The 19,037-nt window shown below is 45.4% G+C and overlaps 6 protein-coding genes across 6 annotated transcripts; 4 read left to right on the forward strand and 2 right to left on the reverse strand.

Moving 5' to 3' along the window:
- Positions 1 to 84: 84 nt before the first annotated feature.
- Positions 85 to 4,849, forward strand: TREMEDRAFT_61327 (uncharacterized protein; the record flags this gene model as incomplete). The annotated part of the gene is made up of 2 exons (XM_007003544.1): positions 85 to 231; positions 314 to 4,849. The coding sequence occupies 2 exons, from the start codon at positions 85 to 87 to the stop codon at positions 4,847 to 4,849; spliced, it is 4,683 nt and encodes a 1,560-aa protein (XP_007003606.1).
- An 829-nt stretch (positions 4,850 to 5,678) lies between these two features.
- TREMEDRAFT_61328 (uncharacterized protein) lies at positions 5,679 to 9,057 on the forward strand (the record flags this gene model as incomplete). The annotated part of the gene is made up of 9 exons (XM_007003545.1): positions 5,679 to 6,139; positions 6,816 to 6,838; positions 6,994 to 7,125; positions 7,244 to 7,350; positions 7,483 to 7,635; positions 7,689 to 7,781; positions 7,944 to 8,160; positions 8,429 to 8,553; positions 8,686 to 9,057. 9 exons carry the CDS (start codon positions 5,679 to 5,681, stop codon positions 9,055 to 9,057), a joined length of 1,683 nt encoding a protein of 560 aa, XP_007003607.1.
- Positions 9,058 to 9,649: 592 nt separating this feature from the next.
- On the forward strand, positions 9,650 to 11,955 carry TREMEDRAFT_61329 (uncharacterized protein; the record flags this gene model as incomplete). Its single annotated transcript, XM_007003546.1, has 5 exons — positions 9,650 to 9,745; positions 10,004 to 10,480; positions 10,717 to 10,751; positions 11,051 to 11,467; positions 11,718 to 11,955. 5 exons carry the CDS (start codon positions 9,650 to 9,652, stop codon positions 11,953 to 11,955), a joined length of 1,263 nt encoding a protein of 420 aa, XP_007003608.1.
- A 346-nt stretch (positions 11,956 to 12,301) lies between these two features.
- TREMEDRAFT_28636 (uncharacterized protein) lies at positions 12,302 to 14,222 on the reverse strand (the record flags this gene model as incomplete). The annotated part of the gene is made up of 12 exons (XM_007003137.1): positions 12,302 to 12,424; positions 12,470 to 12,489; positions 12,570 to 12,609; positions 12,664 to 12,716; positions 12,769 to 12,888; positions 12,944 to 13,037; positions 13,201 to 13,235; positions 13,283 to 13,466; positions 13,565 to 13,635; positions 13,799 to 13,955; positions 14,033 to 14,126; positions 14,182 to 14,222. The coding sequence occupies 12 exons, from the start codon at positions 14,220 to 14,222 to the stop codon at positions 12,302 to 12,304; spliced, it is 1,032 nt and encodes a 343-aa protein (XP_007003199.1).
- A 404-nt stretch (positions 14,223 to 14,626) lies between these two features.
- On the reverse strand, positions 14,627 to 16,833 carry TREMEDRAFT_29211 (uncharacterized protein; the record flags this gene model as incomplete). Its single annotated transcript, XM_007003214.1, has 2 exons — positions 14,627 to 16,399; positions 16,570 to 16,833. The coding sequence occupies 2 exons, from the start codon at positions 16,831 to 16,833 to the stop codon at positions 14,627 to 14,629; spliced, it is 2,037 nt and encodes a 678-aa protein (XP_007003276.1).
- A 302-nt stretch (positions 16,834 to 17,135) lies between these two features.
- On the forward strand, positions 17,136 to 18,914 carry TREMEDRAFT_73574 (uncharacterized protein; the record flags this gene model as incomplete). The annotated part of the gene is made up of 1 exon (XM_007003719.1): positions 17,136 to 18,914. One exon carries the CDS (start codon positions 17,136 to 17,138, stop codon positions 18,837 to 18,839), a length of 1,704 nt encoding a protein of 567 aa, XP_007003781.1. The 3' UTR covers positions 18,840 to 18,914.
- Between the last annotated feature and the right edge of the window lie 123 nt (positions 18,915 to 19,037).

Below are 19,037 nucleotides of genomic sequence, written 5' to 3' on the forward strand. Positions count from 1 at the left end.
TCTCATCCGTATACCCTACAGAGCCGATGCCCCTCCTCAAAACTCAACCTTTCCGACCATTCTACAAAAGGTCATCAACTTCGGATGCACAACGAGGCAGGCCCTTCCAGGCCTTCGACTTATCGACAGAATCCTCACAACGGTCCTCATCATCCCAACTCTTTCCGTCCTCCGAGGAGAGACGATTATCAACGAGAAGATCGATCCGTCAATGGTCATCCGAGATCAGACGTGAGTTTATTTTTGTCCCTATTTGTCAGACCCTCATATCAAAATGAAAAGAAAGAGAAATCATGTTGACGCCTTTTAACAGCTCAGTCAATCTCATAATCTTCCCTTTCCTAATCCTCGGACTCGTTCTCCACCAATTAGGTCTTCTTTCAGACCTCCCTCATCTCTCTCACGAACACCATCACCCAATAGAAGAAGTTTTGATAGAGATAGGGATAGAGGTCGACCAGATTGGGGAGAATATAATCGTACTTTCGCAGAAAGGGACCGTGCGTCTAGATCTATAAGAGAATCTTGGTCTGTAAGAAGAGATGAACCTAGATCAGAACGTATACCACAAAGAGGTTTTCGACCATCTCAACATACACCACCTAGAGGTCCTAGAAGTTTACATGCACCTAGTCCACCTCCTTATTTAGGTACGAATATACCAGGACCAAGATCATCTTTACCTAGAGATGAAAGAATTCCACCATGGGAAGAGAGATCACAAAATCGAGATCGACCTCGTGATTTTAGGGATCCCGATCGTCCACTTTTGTTACATCAACATTCTGCAAATTCTTCCCCTGAAGGGAAACCAACAAGGTATCCGAGATATCGACGTGGTTCTTCGAGTCCTGCAGATACCAAGAAACTTCCTACCAGTAATGGTCCAGTAAAAGGGTTGGAACTTAAACTTGGGAATGAATCCGTCAATCAGAATGACTTGGAGGAAGGTGAGGTTGTATCACCTGTGAAAGGAGAGAGGGGAAGATGGCATGATGATCGTTCACCTACCATACCATCTGGACCTAGATCTGAAAGATGGCAACCTCCAAGACGAGATATTCGACGAATACAACAACCACCTTTACGGTCACCGACCACCTCTTCAACGGGAACTAGGAGAGTGGCTAGTAGTGGTGAACCAGAGAGGGATGGATTATATCGACCATCACCACCTAGAAGACCTCGAGCCATGTCTGCAAGACCTTCAACACCTCCTATCACACCGACAGATCCGTTACCTAGACTCAGACCGCAGCCTCCAGATCAACCCTTCGTGGCGACGAATCGAACACTAGAGTCGTCGTTGACAAAACCGCATCAGATTGGAAAACCTGACGACCCCGAGAGACGGCCGGTGACCCCCACTTTACCTTCCCAATCTTCCAAACAGGTGACCCCAAGCAGAGGACTGAGCATCCGAGTTCCGCCCAGAGATCATCGTCGAGCTTCCAGCGTACCTCTCTCGGCGGGATCTAGACCTGCAACCCCGCTATACCCTCCGCCGGAAAATTCGACTTCACGTCCTACGACCCCTACCCACTACGTGGTGCAGTCTCAGTCACTTCCGTCGTCAATAATTCCTACAACGGAACCAGTGCTTCCCGCCGGTGTTCTCAAAGTTGAAAGTTCAGACGTTGCAGTGGGTGATATAGAACGGGAACGACACTCCGGAGATATGGATCCTCCACTCGTCGAAGAGGTAGTAAAGGAGATGTTCATTGTGGAGATGGCGAATACCTCGATCACCAACGTCAAACCCGCGGATCAAGTCACCGTTACCGAGTTAATATCGCAGGCTGAACAGATAAACGAAACGCGGCAAGATGTCCGCATGACTCCGCCCCGCGAACTGGATATCTCGTCTCTTGCACCTTCAGTGATAGACGTACGGCATGACATCTTGGTGTCAGATCTTCGTCCACTTGATGAATCCGTATCTCGACCATCGGTGACTTTTGAAACGACACCAGCAGGTGCTGAGCACCCATCCCCAGATCAATCTCGTGGTTCTTCGCCCAATGTCCAAGCCACCATCTCTGTCACTACCACAGAAGTACTTGATCAGGCGACTCAAAACGTCACTCTCGTCCCTCCCAGTCGCTTCCAGTCTGTCTCCCCCGCACGTAAGACAATCGCCGAACGACGCGCAGTCAAGCTGCCCCCTACACCCACACCACTGTCTTCTCCTTTCGCTGGCCGGGTATCGAAGGATTCTTTCCCGACTGCTGACTCCATACAAACCAACACTGATGCAGGCACGGAACCTGCCACTACTGGATTGGACGACGCGGGCAAGATACCTCAAGATGAGATTATCAACGAGCACTCAACAGGAGTCCTTGACCAGTCCTCCACTACATCTCATTTATTAGCCGCTGTCGAGAAACTCCCAAGTTCCGAACCGGCGATCGACAGTATACTGGGTTGGAATACAGCCGCTGCTCCTCTCGGCCCTCTTGTACGAGTGAAGGACCCGGGTGATTGGATTATCCAAGAAGACCCTGTCGATGCACCTCAACTACCATCCGTCGTCCGTTTCTTGCTGGGTGAGGAGATGTCTGCGACGCTTCAATTGTCCAAGCAGACTGCGGAGTATCTGAGGTTGTACGACAAGTGGAAGAAGATCTGGCAGAAGTTAGAGTCTCTGATGGAAGAGAGAGGACCTGCTCCGTCGGATTTATACGACTACCCTCTCCCTGAAGACGAAGAGATTCAACCACTTGCTCCTCTCACCACTCCGCTAGCCGAAGAAGTCTCCCGAGGTAGAGGAGGTCGTGGACTTCGAGGAGAATATATCAATTCTGAAGCTCAACTGAATGCCGTGTTGATGATGTCCGCTGAAGAAGTTGCGAATGATCCTGAAGAACGAGCTCGACATGCGGCGGCCATCATTCCTGACATGCTCTCACCCCCTCGGTATAGGTACGACGACACCAACGATCTGGTTGAAGATCCTTTGGCGTTTTACGATTTCTCCGACACACGTGCACCGGTGTGGACACATGCGGAGCGTGAGACTTTCAGGAAGAAGTTTATCAGTAATTCTCAAGCTGGTAACGCGAAGAATTTCGGAAAGATTGCCGAAGCGATTCCGGATAAAACGCCAAATGAATGTGTGGTATTTTACTATTCGACGAAGAAAGAGGTCGACTATAAACGGCTGAGAGTGGGAGGGGCAAAACGTGTGGTGGAGGCGAAGAAATCTGCAAAGAGTTTGTTAGGAGATATCAATGCTAGCAATCAAAAAGAAAAGGCAAAAGCTTCTTCTGCTCAGACGAAGAATGTTGGCACACCTGTCAAACGACCTGGAACACCAGCTGGAAGACCAATGTCGAGCACGATGGAAATGACCCCTGTTGATAAACCCACCACCGGAGTCACTGGGTCAGGTATGGGAGAGAGGAAAACTCGTGCAGCTCCGAAACGTAGACGAGTGAGCCAAACACCTGATACTCGAGTCTTGACGACTCCTGTGGAGACACCAACTGGTGAGGAACCAGGTTCACCGGCTAGGAGGTCTGGGAAGAAACGTCGTACTACCCTCATCAATCCTCTCCCCCAGAATGTGGAGGTCCAAGATGTCTCAATAGATGAAGGAACACTCATCGCTTCTTCCGTGACTTCTCAAAATACCGAGAAACCAAAGAGAACGACTACAAATTCGTATTGGTCCGTCGAGGAGAAGAAACGGTTAGAGGAATTAGTCGCTATACACGGACCAGATTCGAGGATTGTCGCAGCTGGTTTGACGGGTAAATCTGAAAAACAAGTCTCAAATTTCTTACGTGCCATGAATAAGAAACAAGGAAAGATTTCTTCGTTGAACGGTCAAACTCCACCGATGTCGACCATTCCACTTGCTCCTACCAAACCTACAGGTCCAACATCCGTCACACCTTTACCTCCAATCTCCTCTCACACATCAATACAAGGGATACAAAGAGATGGAATGAATAAATCGGATCAAAGGGGAAGATCAATATATGATATTTATCCTACTACTCAACCTCGTATGGGTATCTTTCCACGACCTCCTTCACATCCTCTCACTCAAACATCCAATCCTACACATTCAACAGTTCCCAATGGTCAATCCAATATCCCAATTTCCACCGAAAGAACCCCTTTGATGTCATCAACACCGACAATATTGGAATCACCAATAAGAGCTGTTTCAAGACCTGGAGGAATGAACATTGCCAATTTGTTAAATGATTCTCCTCCTCCTTCGAGTAAGAAGAATGGTGATGATGAATCTGATACTACGGATGATGATTTACCAGTGTTGCCTAGACCTGATTTGAGTAGGTATAGAAGTCAACCTTTAGGGTATTGGGGTGGGTATACGCAAAGTGGGCAGGGTGGATCTACAGGATTACCTTCAAGTGTACAAGGTGGACAAGAAGGATTGATCGGACAAGGAAGAGATTATAATAAATCACAAACTATACAACATCCTCATCCACCTCCATCTTGGGAAAGACAAGGATTGGCGGGAATTCAACAAGGAAGATCCTCTTCTTTTCAAGGAAATGGAGAAAGATCTTCAATGAACGAATGGAGTTATGGTAGACAAAGACCTTCGATACAGGCTCAATTGGAATCTCAACTTTTACCATATACACGTAATCAATCGTCTCAACCTTCATCTCGACCTTCACCACTTCTTGTTGCTTCTCAGTCACCTCAATTGCCTCGTCAGTCTTTACCTTCAATTCACACGCAACCCTTGGTCAAGCCGGTAGCCCCCGAACGACCTCAAAATCGGTTTGATGAGGCTATACAATCCCGACCTCCTCCGGAGTTGGGACGACCGTCCATAGCACCCGCTGAGGAAACGCAGTGAACAGTTGGAGAAGATTGACACATGCCTCGGTAGTACTCTACTCGCATCTAAGCCTGTCTCTAGCCATATGGAGATCATGCGATGGACATTGTCTCCCGGACTTGAGAGGGTAATCAATCAGTCAGGTTTATCCGATTAGATGAAATCGCAGTTGCTGTCGCTGTACTCCTGTACTCTGGCTCGCAGCGAAGGACTATCAAGTACGTCCGTTTCCGTCCGGGGAAGGATCAGTGATTGCTGCTCGAGGTGAAAGTTTACAGTGAGGATCAAGACGAGAGATTGGATGGGGAATGGTAGAAGTGTGAAAGGAAAGCTGGGCGAGTGAACAAAAAGTGTAGAAAAGATAGGAAGGAAGAAGTGGGTTATCAAGGTTTAAAATCAAGGAAAGAAAGTTGGAAAAGATGTTGTATCGATTCACGCTTGGGTTTCATGGTGAAAATTTAAGGGATGCATGGGTTTAAATTGTCTTGCCATATTTTGACTGTTTTTCGCCTGATTCGATCTCCGCTTTGTTCACTCGCTCATCATGCGATCCGCATAGCGATACAATAATTCTCCTCTGCCTGTCAATGATCAATGACAGAATGTACGTCGGGGGCTGATACTCTGCTTTACGCATTGGTCATGAACAAGAGGATAACATATGAACAGTGGGTACTGATTAGGTAGGAAGGTAAAAATGGAAGAGACGCGTGGTGGAGGTCGGACGGGATCGCGTCGATCGATCGATGAATTTTAGACTTTTCACCTTTTTCTTCTTACCGCCCCATCGCTCTCAAACCCGTCTAACTCAAAGCTGAGAAGCTATCATCAGCCCTCACCAACGGAAATGTCTCTCCCTGACTCTCCCAACTCCCACACTTCGGTATATTCTATCTCCTCCGGCTCATCATACACCCCCGAAAAACCTTCTGCAAGTCGTCCCAATACCGAACCTCGAGCAAGAAGACGGACGATCAATCATGGCATCTCTTCTCATAATGAAGAACGAGGGAAAAGAAAAACGATCGAATCCGACTCTTTGCCCAGTAATAAAAGCCACACGACAAAATCGACCACATGCATTACTTCACATCATGATGAAGGACGAGGAAAGAGGAAATCGAGCGTATTGGTCCAATCCACCTCCAAGAGGAAGAAATCGACCAGCTGTAAATTATCAAACACACACGAAGGAGATGAAGATCTGCAGGATCTGGAGAATAAGAGGAGACATACGAAGGAGTATCATGGTGTTAGAGATGTGAAAGATATGCAGAGAGAGGTATTGGATTGGTTTGATCTGGTAAGGTGAGTTCTGGAAGTAGGTTCATACCTGTATATCAAACATCTCGGTCGGACAGATCTTGATAGGTTTCATAACTTTCAATCAATCTTCGAAATGATCATTAATTTTTGTCAGCCCATCCTTCAAAATTAGTTTCGAACGTCCTCTCTGTATAATGCGAATCGAAGTGGGGCGATTGAATTAATTTCTTGTCTTTTCTTGAGGCGGAAGTATCATAAGGGGGGGGGGGGGGGGGGGGGGGTTAGGAAAACCATGAGGTTGGTCATGAGGGGGGAAAAAAAGTGCTGACGGAAAGGGAAAAAAAAGGAATGCCCTGGAAAAAACCTTTAACAAAAATAAAAAAACCCCCCCAAAAAACAAACAAAGGGGGTCTTCCATTCTCACATACTGTCCCTTGATCATCCCTTTGTCCCCCGATTTTTCTTTTTTCCCAAACCCTATACCCCCCCATACAATGACCGCCCTCCTTACCCAAATCAATCTGTAATTTAATCTGGGGACCGGGCAATCCCAAAAACCAAATTTCCCCTGGTTTGCAAATTTGGGGGGAGCCCTAAATGGAAAAAGAAAAAAAAAATGATTGAAGTTTTTTATTTTCCCAAATCATGTTACAACAAACTCAAGTGAACACTGTGAAAAATTACTGGACAAGATGGATTGAAAAATGCTAGTTGAAAGATCTTGCCCAGGCGGATATCGAGGTAAGTTCTTTATCAGACTCTTCTCACGTCCTTTTCTCAAATAGGAAAACATCCTTGCCATTCACAGTTTACCCTCATCCTTTCGGCCTCGAAGTGGCGCTCAGAGGACGGGGGTGTAACCCTATATATCTGTCTGAGGGAAAGCTGATTCGTAGGAAGTAAACGCAGCATGGCGTGCGTATTTGACAATCCTTGGTTCATACCCTCACACACAGGAGGCTTGGGGTACTATCGTCGAGCTAGGAGTTTATTGGCCGGGGCGAAATCTGTCGTTGCTAAATTTGATGGTGAGTCGAATTAACACCTACCCAACCGATATTCAGGCTCGTATTTTTGAGGCCACCAATGAATCGCAGTCAATGAATCAAAACCAACGGAAGTCCTTGAGGGAGCTGATTATGACAGGTAAACTTCCAGAAGACCCTCAAGTGTTAGAGAAAGAAGTAGAAGGTGTTGGACGTTATACAGCCGGAGCTATCACTTCCATGGCGTACGGAGTTCGGACACCTATAGTTTGTTGCAAATTCATTCATTCAATCCAATCACATCGTTTCCATGTGTCATTATCGTGCTCACGCCTTCAACGACACTATACAATAACATTGCAGAGCCTGCTGTGCAGGGAGCGACTTCACTGACTACAGGTTGATGGTAACATACATCGTCTTCTCACTCGTCTCCTTGCTGTTCACGCCCCTCAAACCACCCCGGCTACTCTGAAATTCCTCTGGGCAGCAGCGGATGATCTCGTTCAAGGCTTACCTCAAGAAGAAGGTGTGGCTGGAAATTGGAACCAAGTGAGTTTTCTCTTGTTTTTGGACTATTCATGTATCAATCAGTTGACGGGAAGGCTTTGATGGAACTCGGTAGTCAAGTTTGTAAACCTGTCAATCCGGATTGTGCGGTTTGTCCATTGAAAAGTGTTTGTAATGCATATGCCGAAGTGAGTCTTCATCATCCCTCTTTACCTTACATACACCCTTCACTACCACTCATGTTCATCGTTTCGCTATGAGCTTCACCGTATTGATCACCATCGATCGATATATTGAAGGATGAAGATGACTCGTGGAGAAAGGATATTTCAAGAAGCTAAAAGATTCAGCTTTCTTCAACACCGCCAACACCTCGACCTGATGAGAAAACATGTACTCTCTGTGTACCCATACCTGACTCGAATGGAGGAAATATACCCAGTGTGACGATATTTCCCATGCGGAAAGATAAGAAGGTATCTAGAGAAGAAGAAGAGGTTGTGAGCATTGTAGAATGGTCTGGTTTGGGTGAACGGAGATGGTTATTGGTCAAGAGACCAGAGACCGGTGAGTGGTTTCATGTTGTCAAACATCCCTCTCTATATCCCTCTTGTCCACACGATCATCACAACCGATTTTTCGAAGTCTTGTCCTTACTCCTCCTTATCCACCCTCACTAAGCCTCATGACGCGCACACCTCTATCTAGCGCTTCATTCCCTTCTTTCCCTTCGACCGGTACGGACAATCCCGCTTGGACAGTTTGCAGTTGCGTGATTTATTCGACATGTCTTCAGAACCTATCACATAAATGTGAGATCCGAAACTGATGTCAGGTCTTCTAGCGGGGTTGTACGAACCCCCTTCTTGTTCCATACCTCCTGGTTCCAGTGTAGAAGATCGACATTCCATCGCTGTGGAACATCTTCGTAGTATCATCGATTTGACCGGGACGACAATGGTCAGTAGAGAAGTCGGATCGGTACCACATATCTTCAGTCATATCAATATGACTTATCACGTTCTCCATTTCACAACATCCTCTTTGACCACAGAATCGTCAGTTATGACGAAAACACAAATATCTTCTCAGACTCAAGTACCAGTGGACATATCTTTGAAGGATCCAATGATGAAAAATGAGAATTTGTCAATGGGAAAGACGGTTGCTCGAGTCTCAGAAGGACACGCGGAATGTCCAGCGGTGAAAACGTCGGATAGATCCGTTCTATGGTTAGATGAGAAAGGAGTTGAAGGTGCCAACGTTAGTACTGGAGTGAAGAAAGTCTGGGCGGCGGCATTTGGTCAATGGGGTTGTTTCTCTTCTTCTGGTCCCGAGACACAAAGTGGAAAGAGGAAGAAAGTGAAGTCGAAGATTGGAACGAAGAGGGATGAGATGATTTCAAAGGAGAAGGTGAAGATTGTGAGAAAAGTCATGATGCCTCTTATGCCCAAAGAAGTATGATCTTGCTTGTTCTATCTTATCTTGCTTTTTGTACTTTTGGATGATCTTTTAGTTGCCAGTGGATGCGATGTCCTGTACCAGGGGTATGAATAAATCCACTCGTGATGACAAGTCTGAGCCAAGAATACCAAGCCCAAGGAACGTTTTCAGGGTGGTGATCGTAACCACGCGACGTCTCCGCCGGAGAAAGCTGTGTATTTCTGTCTCTCTCTCTTTCTAACCGTGACTGTCCATAATATCAACAGGATCTCTCTTTTTCCAAAGTCCCACAAATATCCAAGTGGATCGCTAAGGAGGGAACGCTGTTGAGATCACCTCGTGATCACCCTTTGAGCATTTGAACACGGGACTAGCTTCAAAGGAGCCGAAAGAAACGGGTCATTGCTCCTCTCCAATATCCCTCTCTTGTCATAAAAAGCTTCAATTGCGACTTTGTCGACCTACGCGGTCTACACAAGATTCCAACTTAAGTAGAGGTCGAGACTACCGTCGCCTATCGACCAGACCACCCGTGTTAGCTCAGAGGGAGGATCAGGAGAAAGTCACAATTCGACTAGACGGTCGCACGGGTGAACGATCAAACGAAAATACAATGTGGGATGGATTATCAAATTTTGGTTGGAGTTGGAGTTGGGGTAAGAATAAAGGACAAGATTATGTTCCTATGACCAATAGAGATAGATCTTCAGTGAGTGGATTCATTGAATGTAAATCTTTTAAACTTCATCTCCGACTTTTCCGTTCATAATTAACTTGGTGTCACCTCCTTCAGCTCTTGATTGATACATGATCAATTACTACATTTGGGATTCCTTCGTCTTATTTCATTCTTTAACATGTTCACAAAAATATACTCGGCCACTATATTTGAATAAGAAGTTTATAATGTTTATTGCATGACATATCATATTAGTACATGTCAGGTATACCTATCACTAATTCCCAGTCATATAAATTTTCAATCATCAAATTCCTTCCTTCTATCTTACTTTTAACAATAGGTGTTCTGATAGGTTCACAACATCCATATTACCTTTCTATTTATTCACGTCGTTCTTCAATCCCTATATCTTATTTACCTAGATCATTACCACCACCACCAGATACAAAAATCCCACCTTCTTCATCACTTCCAATACCATTAGAACCTATACCTAATTTAGTACATTATGTCTATGGTTTAGCACCTACACAAGAAGAATTCCCTTATTTCGCTTATCTGGCAATGAGGAGCGCTTTGCAAGTTTTAAAACCGGAAAAAGTCTTGTTTCATTGTTTGAATGAACCTAGGGGTTATTGGTGGGATAGAGTGAGAGGTTGGGAAGGGTGGATTGATGAAGGAGGTGAGAAAAAAGGTTTGGTAGAGGTCGTTAAAGCTAGAGATGTGGAGTGGATTGGGAAAGATCAAAAACCTGTTAAACATGTAAGTCAATAAACAGTTTGGTTTTGTACTTGATTCGACATGTTCTCAACTCCAAATCTCCCTCTGTCATCTTCACTTTTCTTCGATAGAACCACTTCATGAATCTTTCCAAGTTTCAGTTCTCGCGACTTCTGCACCGGTGGAAAGACATCTCCCTTGAAGTGTGACGTTTCTTGTCTGATTGAGTCCGAAATCGAAGATGGGGTATCAGAAATGGTGGGATAGCTGATTGTTAGTACGCGCATAAAGCGGATATCATAAGATTAGAAGTGTACGTGTTTTGTCCATCCTTTACTCCGATATCTCGCATCCCTTCTAGCTCGCTCAATCTTTATTGTCGACGTCTTCCCCTTCTCTATCTACAGTCCATAATCTCACTACTCATCCTCTCTTCATCCTCCACCTTCTACTCATAAACCTTACACACCTCCATCGAAATCTTCACTCCTCAATGTGAACATCTTCGCTTTTGAGCATACCAACCCAAAAAAAAACCATCCCGACCCACCCCTTCCTCAGTTCTCTTTGCAACAGCAGCAATTTTCAGTCAAAGTAACAAACTCATATCAGATTACTCGAATACGGAGGAATATACCTAGACATAGATACTTTCATCCTTCGTCCTTTCATCCCACATTCTTTATTACTTCACGATACAATAATGGCACTCGAAGCTCATTCCCTTTCTTTCCTACGTCCTCTTCATTCAGATGATGAAATGTCTCCAAAAGGTTTATGTAACGCAATCATCATTTCTAGAAAACAATCAATTTTCTTAAAACGTTGGTTGGAAAGTTATGACGAGTTCAACGAAAATAAATGGACCGAACATTCCGTTGAAATGCCATGGACTTTAGCGAGATTATATCCTACTACTATAACTGTATTATCTGAAAGAACTTTTTTTTGGCCTTTATGGACGGATGATCATATTTATTCAGTTTATGAAACAAAGGAATATGATTTTGAAAAATCTGGTCAACTTGCGTGAGTCGTTCATTTCTCTTCATACATTCTTTATTCTTTTGGTGATTCTTCTCTTTTCTGAATGTTTCCTTACTCTCCTCACGTTTCCTTTCGTCTTACGCTCCTCAGGTTTCTCTGATAGCCTAAGACCTCCCTTCTCTCATAATTTAATCCAAGGATTATCGAGATACACAAGAAGGTGAGACAGTACTTGACAATGTGTTTGAAGGAGAGGTCGAGGGGGGAAAATCATGATTTCACTGACGACCAGATATCACGCATGGGAATCAATGGCAAAATCTCATTTATCAACCCTGAACCCTCATACTATATCGACCATTGATACTTCTTTCACCAGGATGGCAAGACGATATCGTGAACCAGACGAAGAGAGACGATGGCTGGCTCATCTGGCTCGAGAGGAAGGTAAAATGGAAGAAGATTATGACAAGAGGGAGTATTCACATCGGACGAAGAGGGTATATCAGGGGGAGAACATGACATACTGAGTGTAGTAGTAGTAAAAGTTGCATCGTTCTTTTCATCTGTTCCCTCGTCTTTAAAAATTATTTTCCTAAGCTACTCGTCATACCTCAGAGTGTACGTCTGTCGTTATCACAATATTGAACCAGCCCTATCATCCTTGCCAAATATTTAACCGTTCGAGGCTTCAGTCATACTTTGCCAAGAGAGTCTAGGATGATAATGGAGGATATGTGAAGAACAAATATCAATGTCATTTGTCGTGCATGTGTCATGGAGATGTACTCTACTCTACATAAATTGCGATTGGGCTAAAGACGTTAATCATGTTTGAACGAAGAGTCCGATGCTATTTAATGTCTATTGATCTATTTACAAACCTTCAGTGAGCTGATCCACTGGCATGCCGTCCCAACAAATATGATACACCTTGTCAAATAAGGGATAGGCGCCTAATCTTCCGTGTGATTTTAGAAAATGATGAATCTCTTTTGCCTGTTTGTTAGATTTACTTAAACCCATTCTCGAATTTCGACTAACAGTGTGAATACCCTGCAGCTCTGTACCATCAGCTCCGTCCATGCTACCAATCCATCATACATTCAAGCGATCAGAAGGGGTTCCGAGAAGAAAGACTCACTTTGTCCATTCAACATCTCTTGCTCAAGAACATCGAAAGGCTGCTTGGTGAGTGACAGATTTACACGTCAGAAGAGCGCAGAAGAGTTGCTTACTTTCTTCTGGGTAACAAATGCCGAAGCTACTTTGAAATTTCTACCACCCATACCTACCCGTCAGCTGAACCAAAAGATGACGTAAAGGGGGAGGGGGTGACTGACAAGAAGTGATCACATCTGCTACTCCCGCGCTCTCCGCCAGAAATGTGCCATCTTTGACATCCTTGAAGAATTCCTGACAAAAGTGTTTCATTTCGAGTAAACCTATACGCATGATGGCGGCTGACCATCAACTTGACACCTTGCTTGATAGTGATGTATGGGGAGCAGGACGGACCTTTCGAGTTATTGCCGTATCCCAATCCATCGACGATACCAGCGGCGACAGCAACAATGTTTTTCAACGCTCCGCAGAGACTTACTCCAGCCACCTGGGTGTCAGATGAGGCCCTTCTTTATCGGCGATCTCGGAAAGATTATACTACCAAAATCAAAGACCAAGGGAAGAGGATGACATGGCATTTTGAAAGACGCTGATATATGGGGACGGGTTGACGACAGAACTAAGAAAAGACGGAAGAATGGGACACGTACATCATCGATTAGATGAACCTTGAAACTGGGTGTTTCTGCTATTCAGCTCCATGCTACGGACAAATCGCATAGCGCAGCTGACCGAATAATTTTTTCCACATCTCCCCATCTTCTTTCTTTCTATACCCTATGGTAGTCTCGGAAAACCTATCGATAGCCACTTCACTAGCGATGTTCGCCCCACTCAATGCTGAACATGATATACCGAGTTGACTTTCGATGACATCGGCGAATATCCTGATATCATTTCCGTGTACTTCTACGCCCTGAGTGTCAGCATCTGCGAGGCGTCACCCAAATTCAGCTTCACTTTTACCCCTCAGCGGGCCCTCGGAGGTTAGCAGAGAAGACGAGAGTGACTCACTTTGATCAATGAAATAGCTTTGATACCGTGGTCAACATGACCTTTCAGACCCTCGAGTATCTTAGGGAAGACTGATAATCAGTCAAAGTCCCTCACATGACAGTTCCGAACTACAACTCGACCGAGTGTGCCAGACGCAGAGCAGAGAATGGAAATCATCTATCAAGAGAGCGTTGAAAGGCAGCAGGATCTGGTGTAGGGGGAGGAAGAAGAGTGAGTAAAGTGGGGACCTACATTGATGAGGCATGACGAAAACTAAAGCCGTAGCACCTTTCACCGCCTCCACCAGATCTGGGATAGCTACCACGTTACTTGGTAATTCCACATCGGGCAAATATTTCTTATTGATATGTGTGGTGTTGATGATTTCCGTCAATTTCTGTCCTTCAAACTGGCCGTCAGTCATTCTAGCCTACATTTACATTTCGAAGAAGACCTGTGGAGCAAGATCGCGTCGTGGAAACCCACCTCCTCTTCATACACCCAGATTGGTACCCTTTCCTCAAAGACATTACCATGTTTGAGAACATTCTTCCCTGCTTGTCTAGCTATCGCAGAGCCCCTGAATGTCAGTACAGACATGATGAGCTGACGAAACTGGGGAAGAAGATACTGACCAGTTACCAGAACCTATGATAGCCACTCTCTCTTTGGACATGATGACCCCCCGATGTGAGCTTTTGAGAAGTGGGGTGGTCTGGAGTGTGCGAGTGAGGTGGGGGATCACGAGAGAGGAGAGTGAGCAGCTGTAGCGGGCTCTACTCAGACGCTTCAGAGATAAGAAGATGAGTGAGGACGTGTTGAGGTATGGGGTGGGGTTGGTTAGAGATGGTGAGATGGCGATGGGGATAATCTAGTCAACCTACTCTGGCCCATGGGGGTAGAATGTCTCACCCCATGTCGATTGCTTTCCCACGGTTGACCCTCCCCCACCCAGACTGCTCCCTGGAGTAGGAGTACGAGTACTCTACTCGTGCATGGTGCAGAAGAGCATGGCAGCGAGGGTATCAGCATGGCCGCAGCATGCAAGAGGGGACTGACAAAGACGACAAGCTTGATGCATCATACAATCCCATTCAAAATTACCAACTCCCTCTCACACAAACACACCATCACTCTCTTCCCCTTGACCAACATCATCCCCACACCCAGTAACGCTCCTCTCTCTCCTCCACTGACAGTCATCACACCCTGTCTCGCCATCGTCTTGGAAGAGGGTGGATAATACATGTATACGTTCCCTCTGCCAGCCACTGACGTCCCAGCATCAAACGCCAACACCGTCGTCCCTTTCTCCCAAACCTTTGCTCCGCTTCGAAGTGATCGAGTGGATGACGTTGGATGTACAGCAGGAACATGTCGAACCATTCGAAGATCCGTTTTGCTGGACAAGACGAAAGCCAAAGCAGGAACTGTAGTTTCATGTTTCCAACTTGATCCTATAGGGTCTTCCCCACTCGTCACCGGTGAGAACAGTAAACCGTCAACAGCTGATTTAACGATAATTCCTAAATTTCCCCCTTCTTGATCATTTGAGCTCGGTAAAGGTGTGGAGAGTATGGAAATTGGAGCTTTGGACCATTTCGTTTTCCCGTCCTTGATATATCCCATCAAAACATCACGCCCTACTTTACCCATGGAACCTTTTCCGAACATTCCTTCTGGACCTTCTTCCTCTCCATCCTCCAAGTCGAAATCCATCTCTTCGCTCAATAAAGCAGGTACTGCAGGATGTCTACCTTCTGGATCACCTTCACGAGTTTTGATTTGAGAAAACGTTTCTCTCACAGCTGCTAATCGACTTGCGGAGAAAGTTTCTGGTACTTCGGAATATACATCTTCTTCATCTGGAACGAAAATGGATGGCCAATGAGTGTTGACATCTTCTTTCTCTAAAAACAGTTCCAGTTTACAGATAGAAGGATCGTAGGTGAAAGATGAAGTTTTGATGGGTGTCCAGAATGGACGTTCGGAGCGAGTCAAAAATTCGGCTAGGGGTGGTGGTAGAGGTGATTCTGGAGGATCGGTAGGTGTATAAGCGAGGTCGAGATGTGTTGAAGATGTTGATATGGTGAGATCTGAGCGGGAGGTCCCGGGTGGGAATGTGAATGTCACAGTTAATGATTCTCCGTCTTGCGTCCATGAATATGGCTGAGAGATATCCTCGGGAATGTCCACATCCATCTTGTCAACCTTCGTGCTTTCTTCGCTATCGTTTATGGGGCGAGAAAATGTAGCTCCGAGACCGAGTTTTGTCTTTGCTATTGATCTTTCTCTTTCTATTCGTTCCTCTTCGGTCTCCTCTTCTTCCTCCACAGCATGTTCAAATTCCTCTTCAGAGAAAATGAGCCATCCTCCCTCGTACCAGCCACACCAATATGGTACATCACCACCTTGTAATCTCCACATAACTTGCAACTCCTCCATCCCTTGGTCAATCTCATTTTGGCGAGTCAGGTCTATTGACACTTCCAGTAATTCGAAAACTTTGGCTTGAGATCGAGGCTTGATATCTCCAGGTAGAGGTAGCGTTCTGGATACCAGTAGTCTAGCTTCGGTAGTGGTGTAAAGGTGTGCGGCGCGAAGAAGGAACGGTACCGAGAAAGAGTCCGTGGAGGTTGATGGGAAATCGTATCGCGCTATAAAACGTCCCTTAAATGGCTCTCCAAGCGGGGTACTTTGTAGGAGGTATAAAGATCCCTGTCCTGTCGCTATAGCCCAGTGACGGTCGTCAAGAGGAAGAACAGATGGGTATTCAGGTTGAAATTCTAAAAGCTCGGAGCCGACTGGAGTGGGAAGTTCTCCTAGTTTCTCGAAGATAGAACGGAGATCATCCTACTGTCAGTACGATCAGAGCACTGAACGATGCTTGATCTTCAGACCTTCGAAGAGATCGGAATCACTACACTTATGGGATGATATGTAAACTTAGACAAAAAAGTACGAAGATGAAGCCGAGGAGGGGGTGGGAGGGATGGGAGTAGGATACGAGAAACGTGACATACGTCAAGTGTAAAACCCCATATATTCCAATCAGCATCCACATAAACACCTCTACCTTCCGGTCCAATGGATAGATGATCCCATGAGATACGAGAACGTACTTCTTTAAAGCTCAGATGATTGGCATGATATCCTACGCGGGATTGAGTGGCCGGGCCAGGAAGGGGAAAAGATGAAGTATCGGTGGAAGAATCGATAGAGTCAAGACGGTATGTTTCGAACTGAGGATAAAGCAGGGCTCTGTTCGGAGGAAATGAATAAGACATTGTCTGACTTTGTACCAAGAATGGACACGGTTTAGAGTGATGAGAAAGATGAGAAGCAAAGGTGGAGGAAGTGAAAACGGAGTGGAGATTTCTTTTCCTTCATTTCAACTTTGTTCTTTTTCCTCTTAATTTCACATCAGCCAAACCACTCAGAAGGTCGCAGATTAAAACTTCTAGTAGACCTGGTGCCCATACTTCCGTGACCGGTGGGATACGTAACTCGTAAGGGTAGGTACTACTTCTCGCCAAAGACTTATGGTAGGCTGACATGAATAGCAAAACAAACACATGTTTATATAAAAATGACCCTCGTCCCTTCTCTTCCCCCTCCTCTGATATTATCTCATAACGAAACACTCCATGCTATACCCTTACCTCCCTTGGCACAATTCCTCACTTCACTCACTCGACCAGAACATCTCGTCAAGCTCAATGATATACTAGAAAGATTCCGAACTCCAAAGTCATACCACCGTATCGATGTGAGAGAAGTGACAAGTTCTGAGCTGCCTCCGAGTAGTCCGATAGATGCTGAACATGCTTCTCTACGTGAGGAGAACCTATCACGTCGGAAGAATGGGGCTACTGCGAAGAAGAATGGCATGAAAGTTCAAACGAAGGAAACAGACGAGAGTAAAAGAGAAAAAGGAGAACCTATCGTTTTACCGGAGGGGATAACAGTGGAAGAATACAAGAAGACTCATCAAACTTCTACACATACACATTTAGGTCACCAGAATGGTGACGGAGAAACCAATGGATCTGGAGAAAAAAATGGTTTGATGATGGAAGATCAAGCGGGACCATCTAGACAATACATATCATCTACTCATCCTCACCCTCCGATATCTGTATCACAACCTGTCATCCCTGATTCAAATCCTCTCACAGATACAAACAAGACCTCGCCAAATCATCTCTTACCTCCTTCCGGACCCAAAAGACGTATTCGTGAACTTCGTCTTGATATCAGGTCACTTGACGCTGCCGCTTTATTCACTTTGGAAGGATGGAGACGAGAAATCTTAGGTTTGGAAAAATTAGATATGGAAGTTCCTGATAGTATATGGTATAAAGCTTCTTCTCCTTCGCCTCCTCCTTCCCCGCCTCCACCACCACCAATGGCAAAACGACGACTCGGTCGACCAAAAAAATCACAATCTCGACCGAAAGATACATCAAATATCATTTCTCCCACTAAGAACAGGGAAGAACTGAGTGAAAGTCAAAAGAAAGAATACGACGATTTAATTGCGTCTCTATCAAATTCAGCTGTCCCAGAAGAAGAAGAAGGTATGATCGAAGATGATACTCTTCAAAAAGCATTGGAAGAGTTGGCAAGATCAGAAGCGAACGAGATACAACCTGAACCTGAACCGGAGGATGAGGAGACACGAATGAAGAGGATGAAAGCTACCGAGCAGGCCTTTGAAAATGAAGGAGAATCGGAGAAGAGTGAAAGTCCAGATATCATATTGAATGATTTACATGATTCTTTGGAATCTGCAGATCCGGATTTTATACCTCCTTCATCCATTTCAAATCCTTCACCGACAAAACCTAATTCGAAGGTGACACGACGAAGTAGGACGTCCGATCCGGGAATGACAGTGGAAGATGTACCGGGGAAAAGGAGTAAAAGGACCAGATTATCTCTGCCGAATTTGAAAACAGTCCCCGATCTGACGGAGGACGTCGCAGTCGCCGAAAGCGAGACTGCTCGGGAAAAGAGAAGGAGGAGGAGAACGACGGATGGGGGAAATCAAGGAGATCAGGAAACAGAAAATCAGGAGAGAGAAGAGGAGGAACTCGTAAAGAGAAAACGAAGATCGACAGCCGTGGTAGAACTCGATATGGTTGATACGGAAAAGCAAGCTCAAAAGAGACAAGTACATTTCTCCGAAAGTGCTGTTGCGCATACACCATCACCACGAGAATCAAGGGACGAAGTGGAGCTGGACAACGGGGAGGAAGAGGACGAATGGGACATGTTCAGATATATTTGAAAGGATGTTTCACGGTCATTTTGGGATTAGAGGTATCAGTGGGGGGAGAAAAGGGATGCATAGGGGTTGTCATGATGACTGGTGAACAGCTACAAAGATAGAGACTGATTATACTACTTCCAGACTGACCAATGTCGTATATCCAGGGAGGCGACGAAGGGGAGGAAAGACTAGCAATCGAGAAGATGATTAGGGATG

Source organism: Tremella mesenterica, assembly GCF_000271645.1.
Source record: "Tremella mesenterica DSM 1558 unplaced genomic scaffold TREMEscaffold_3, whole genome shotgun sequence".
Classification (NCBI taxonomy): Eukaryota; Fungi; Basidiomycota; class Tremellomycetes; order Tremellales; family Tremellaceae; genus Tremella; species Tremella mesenterica.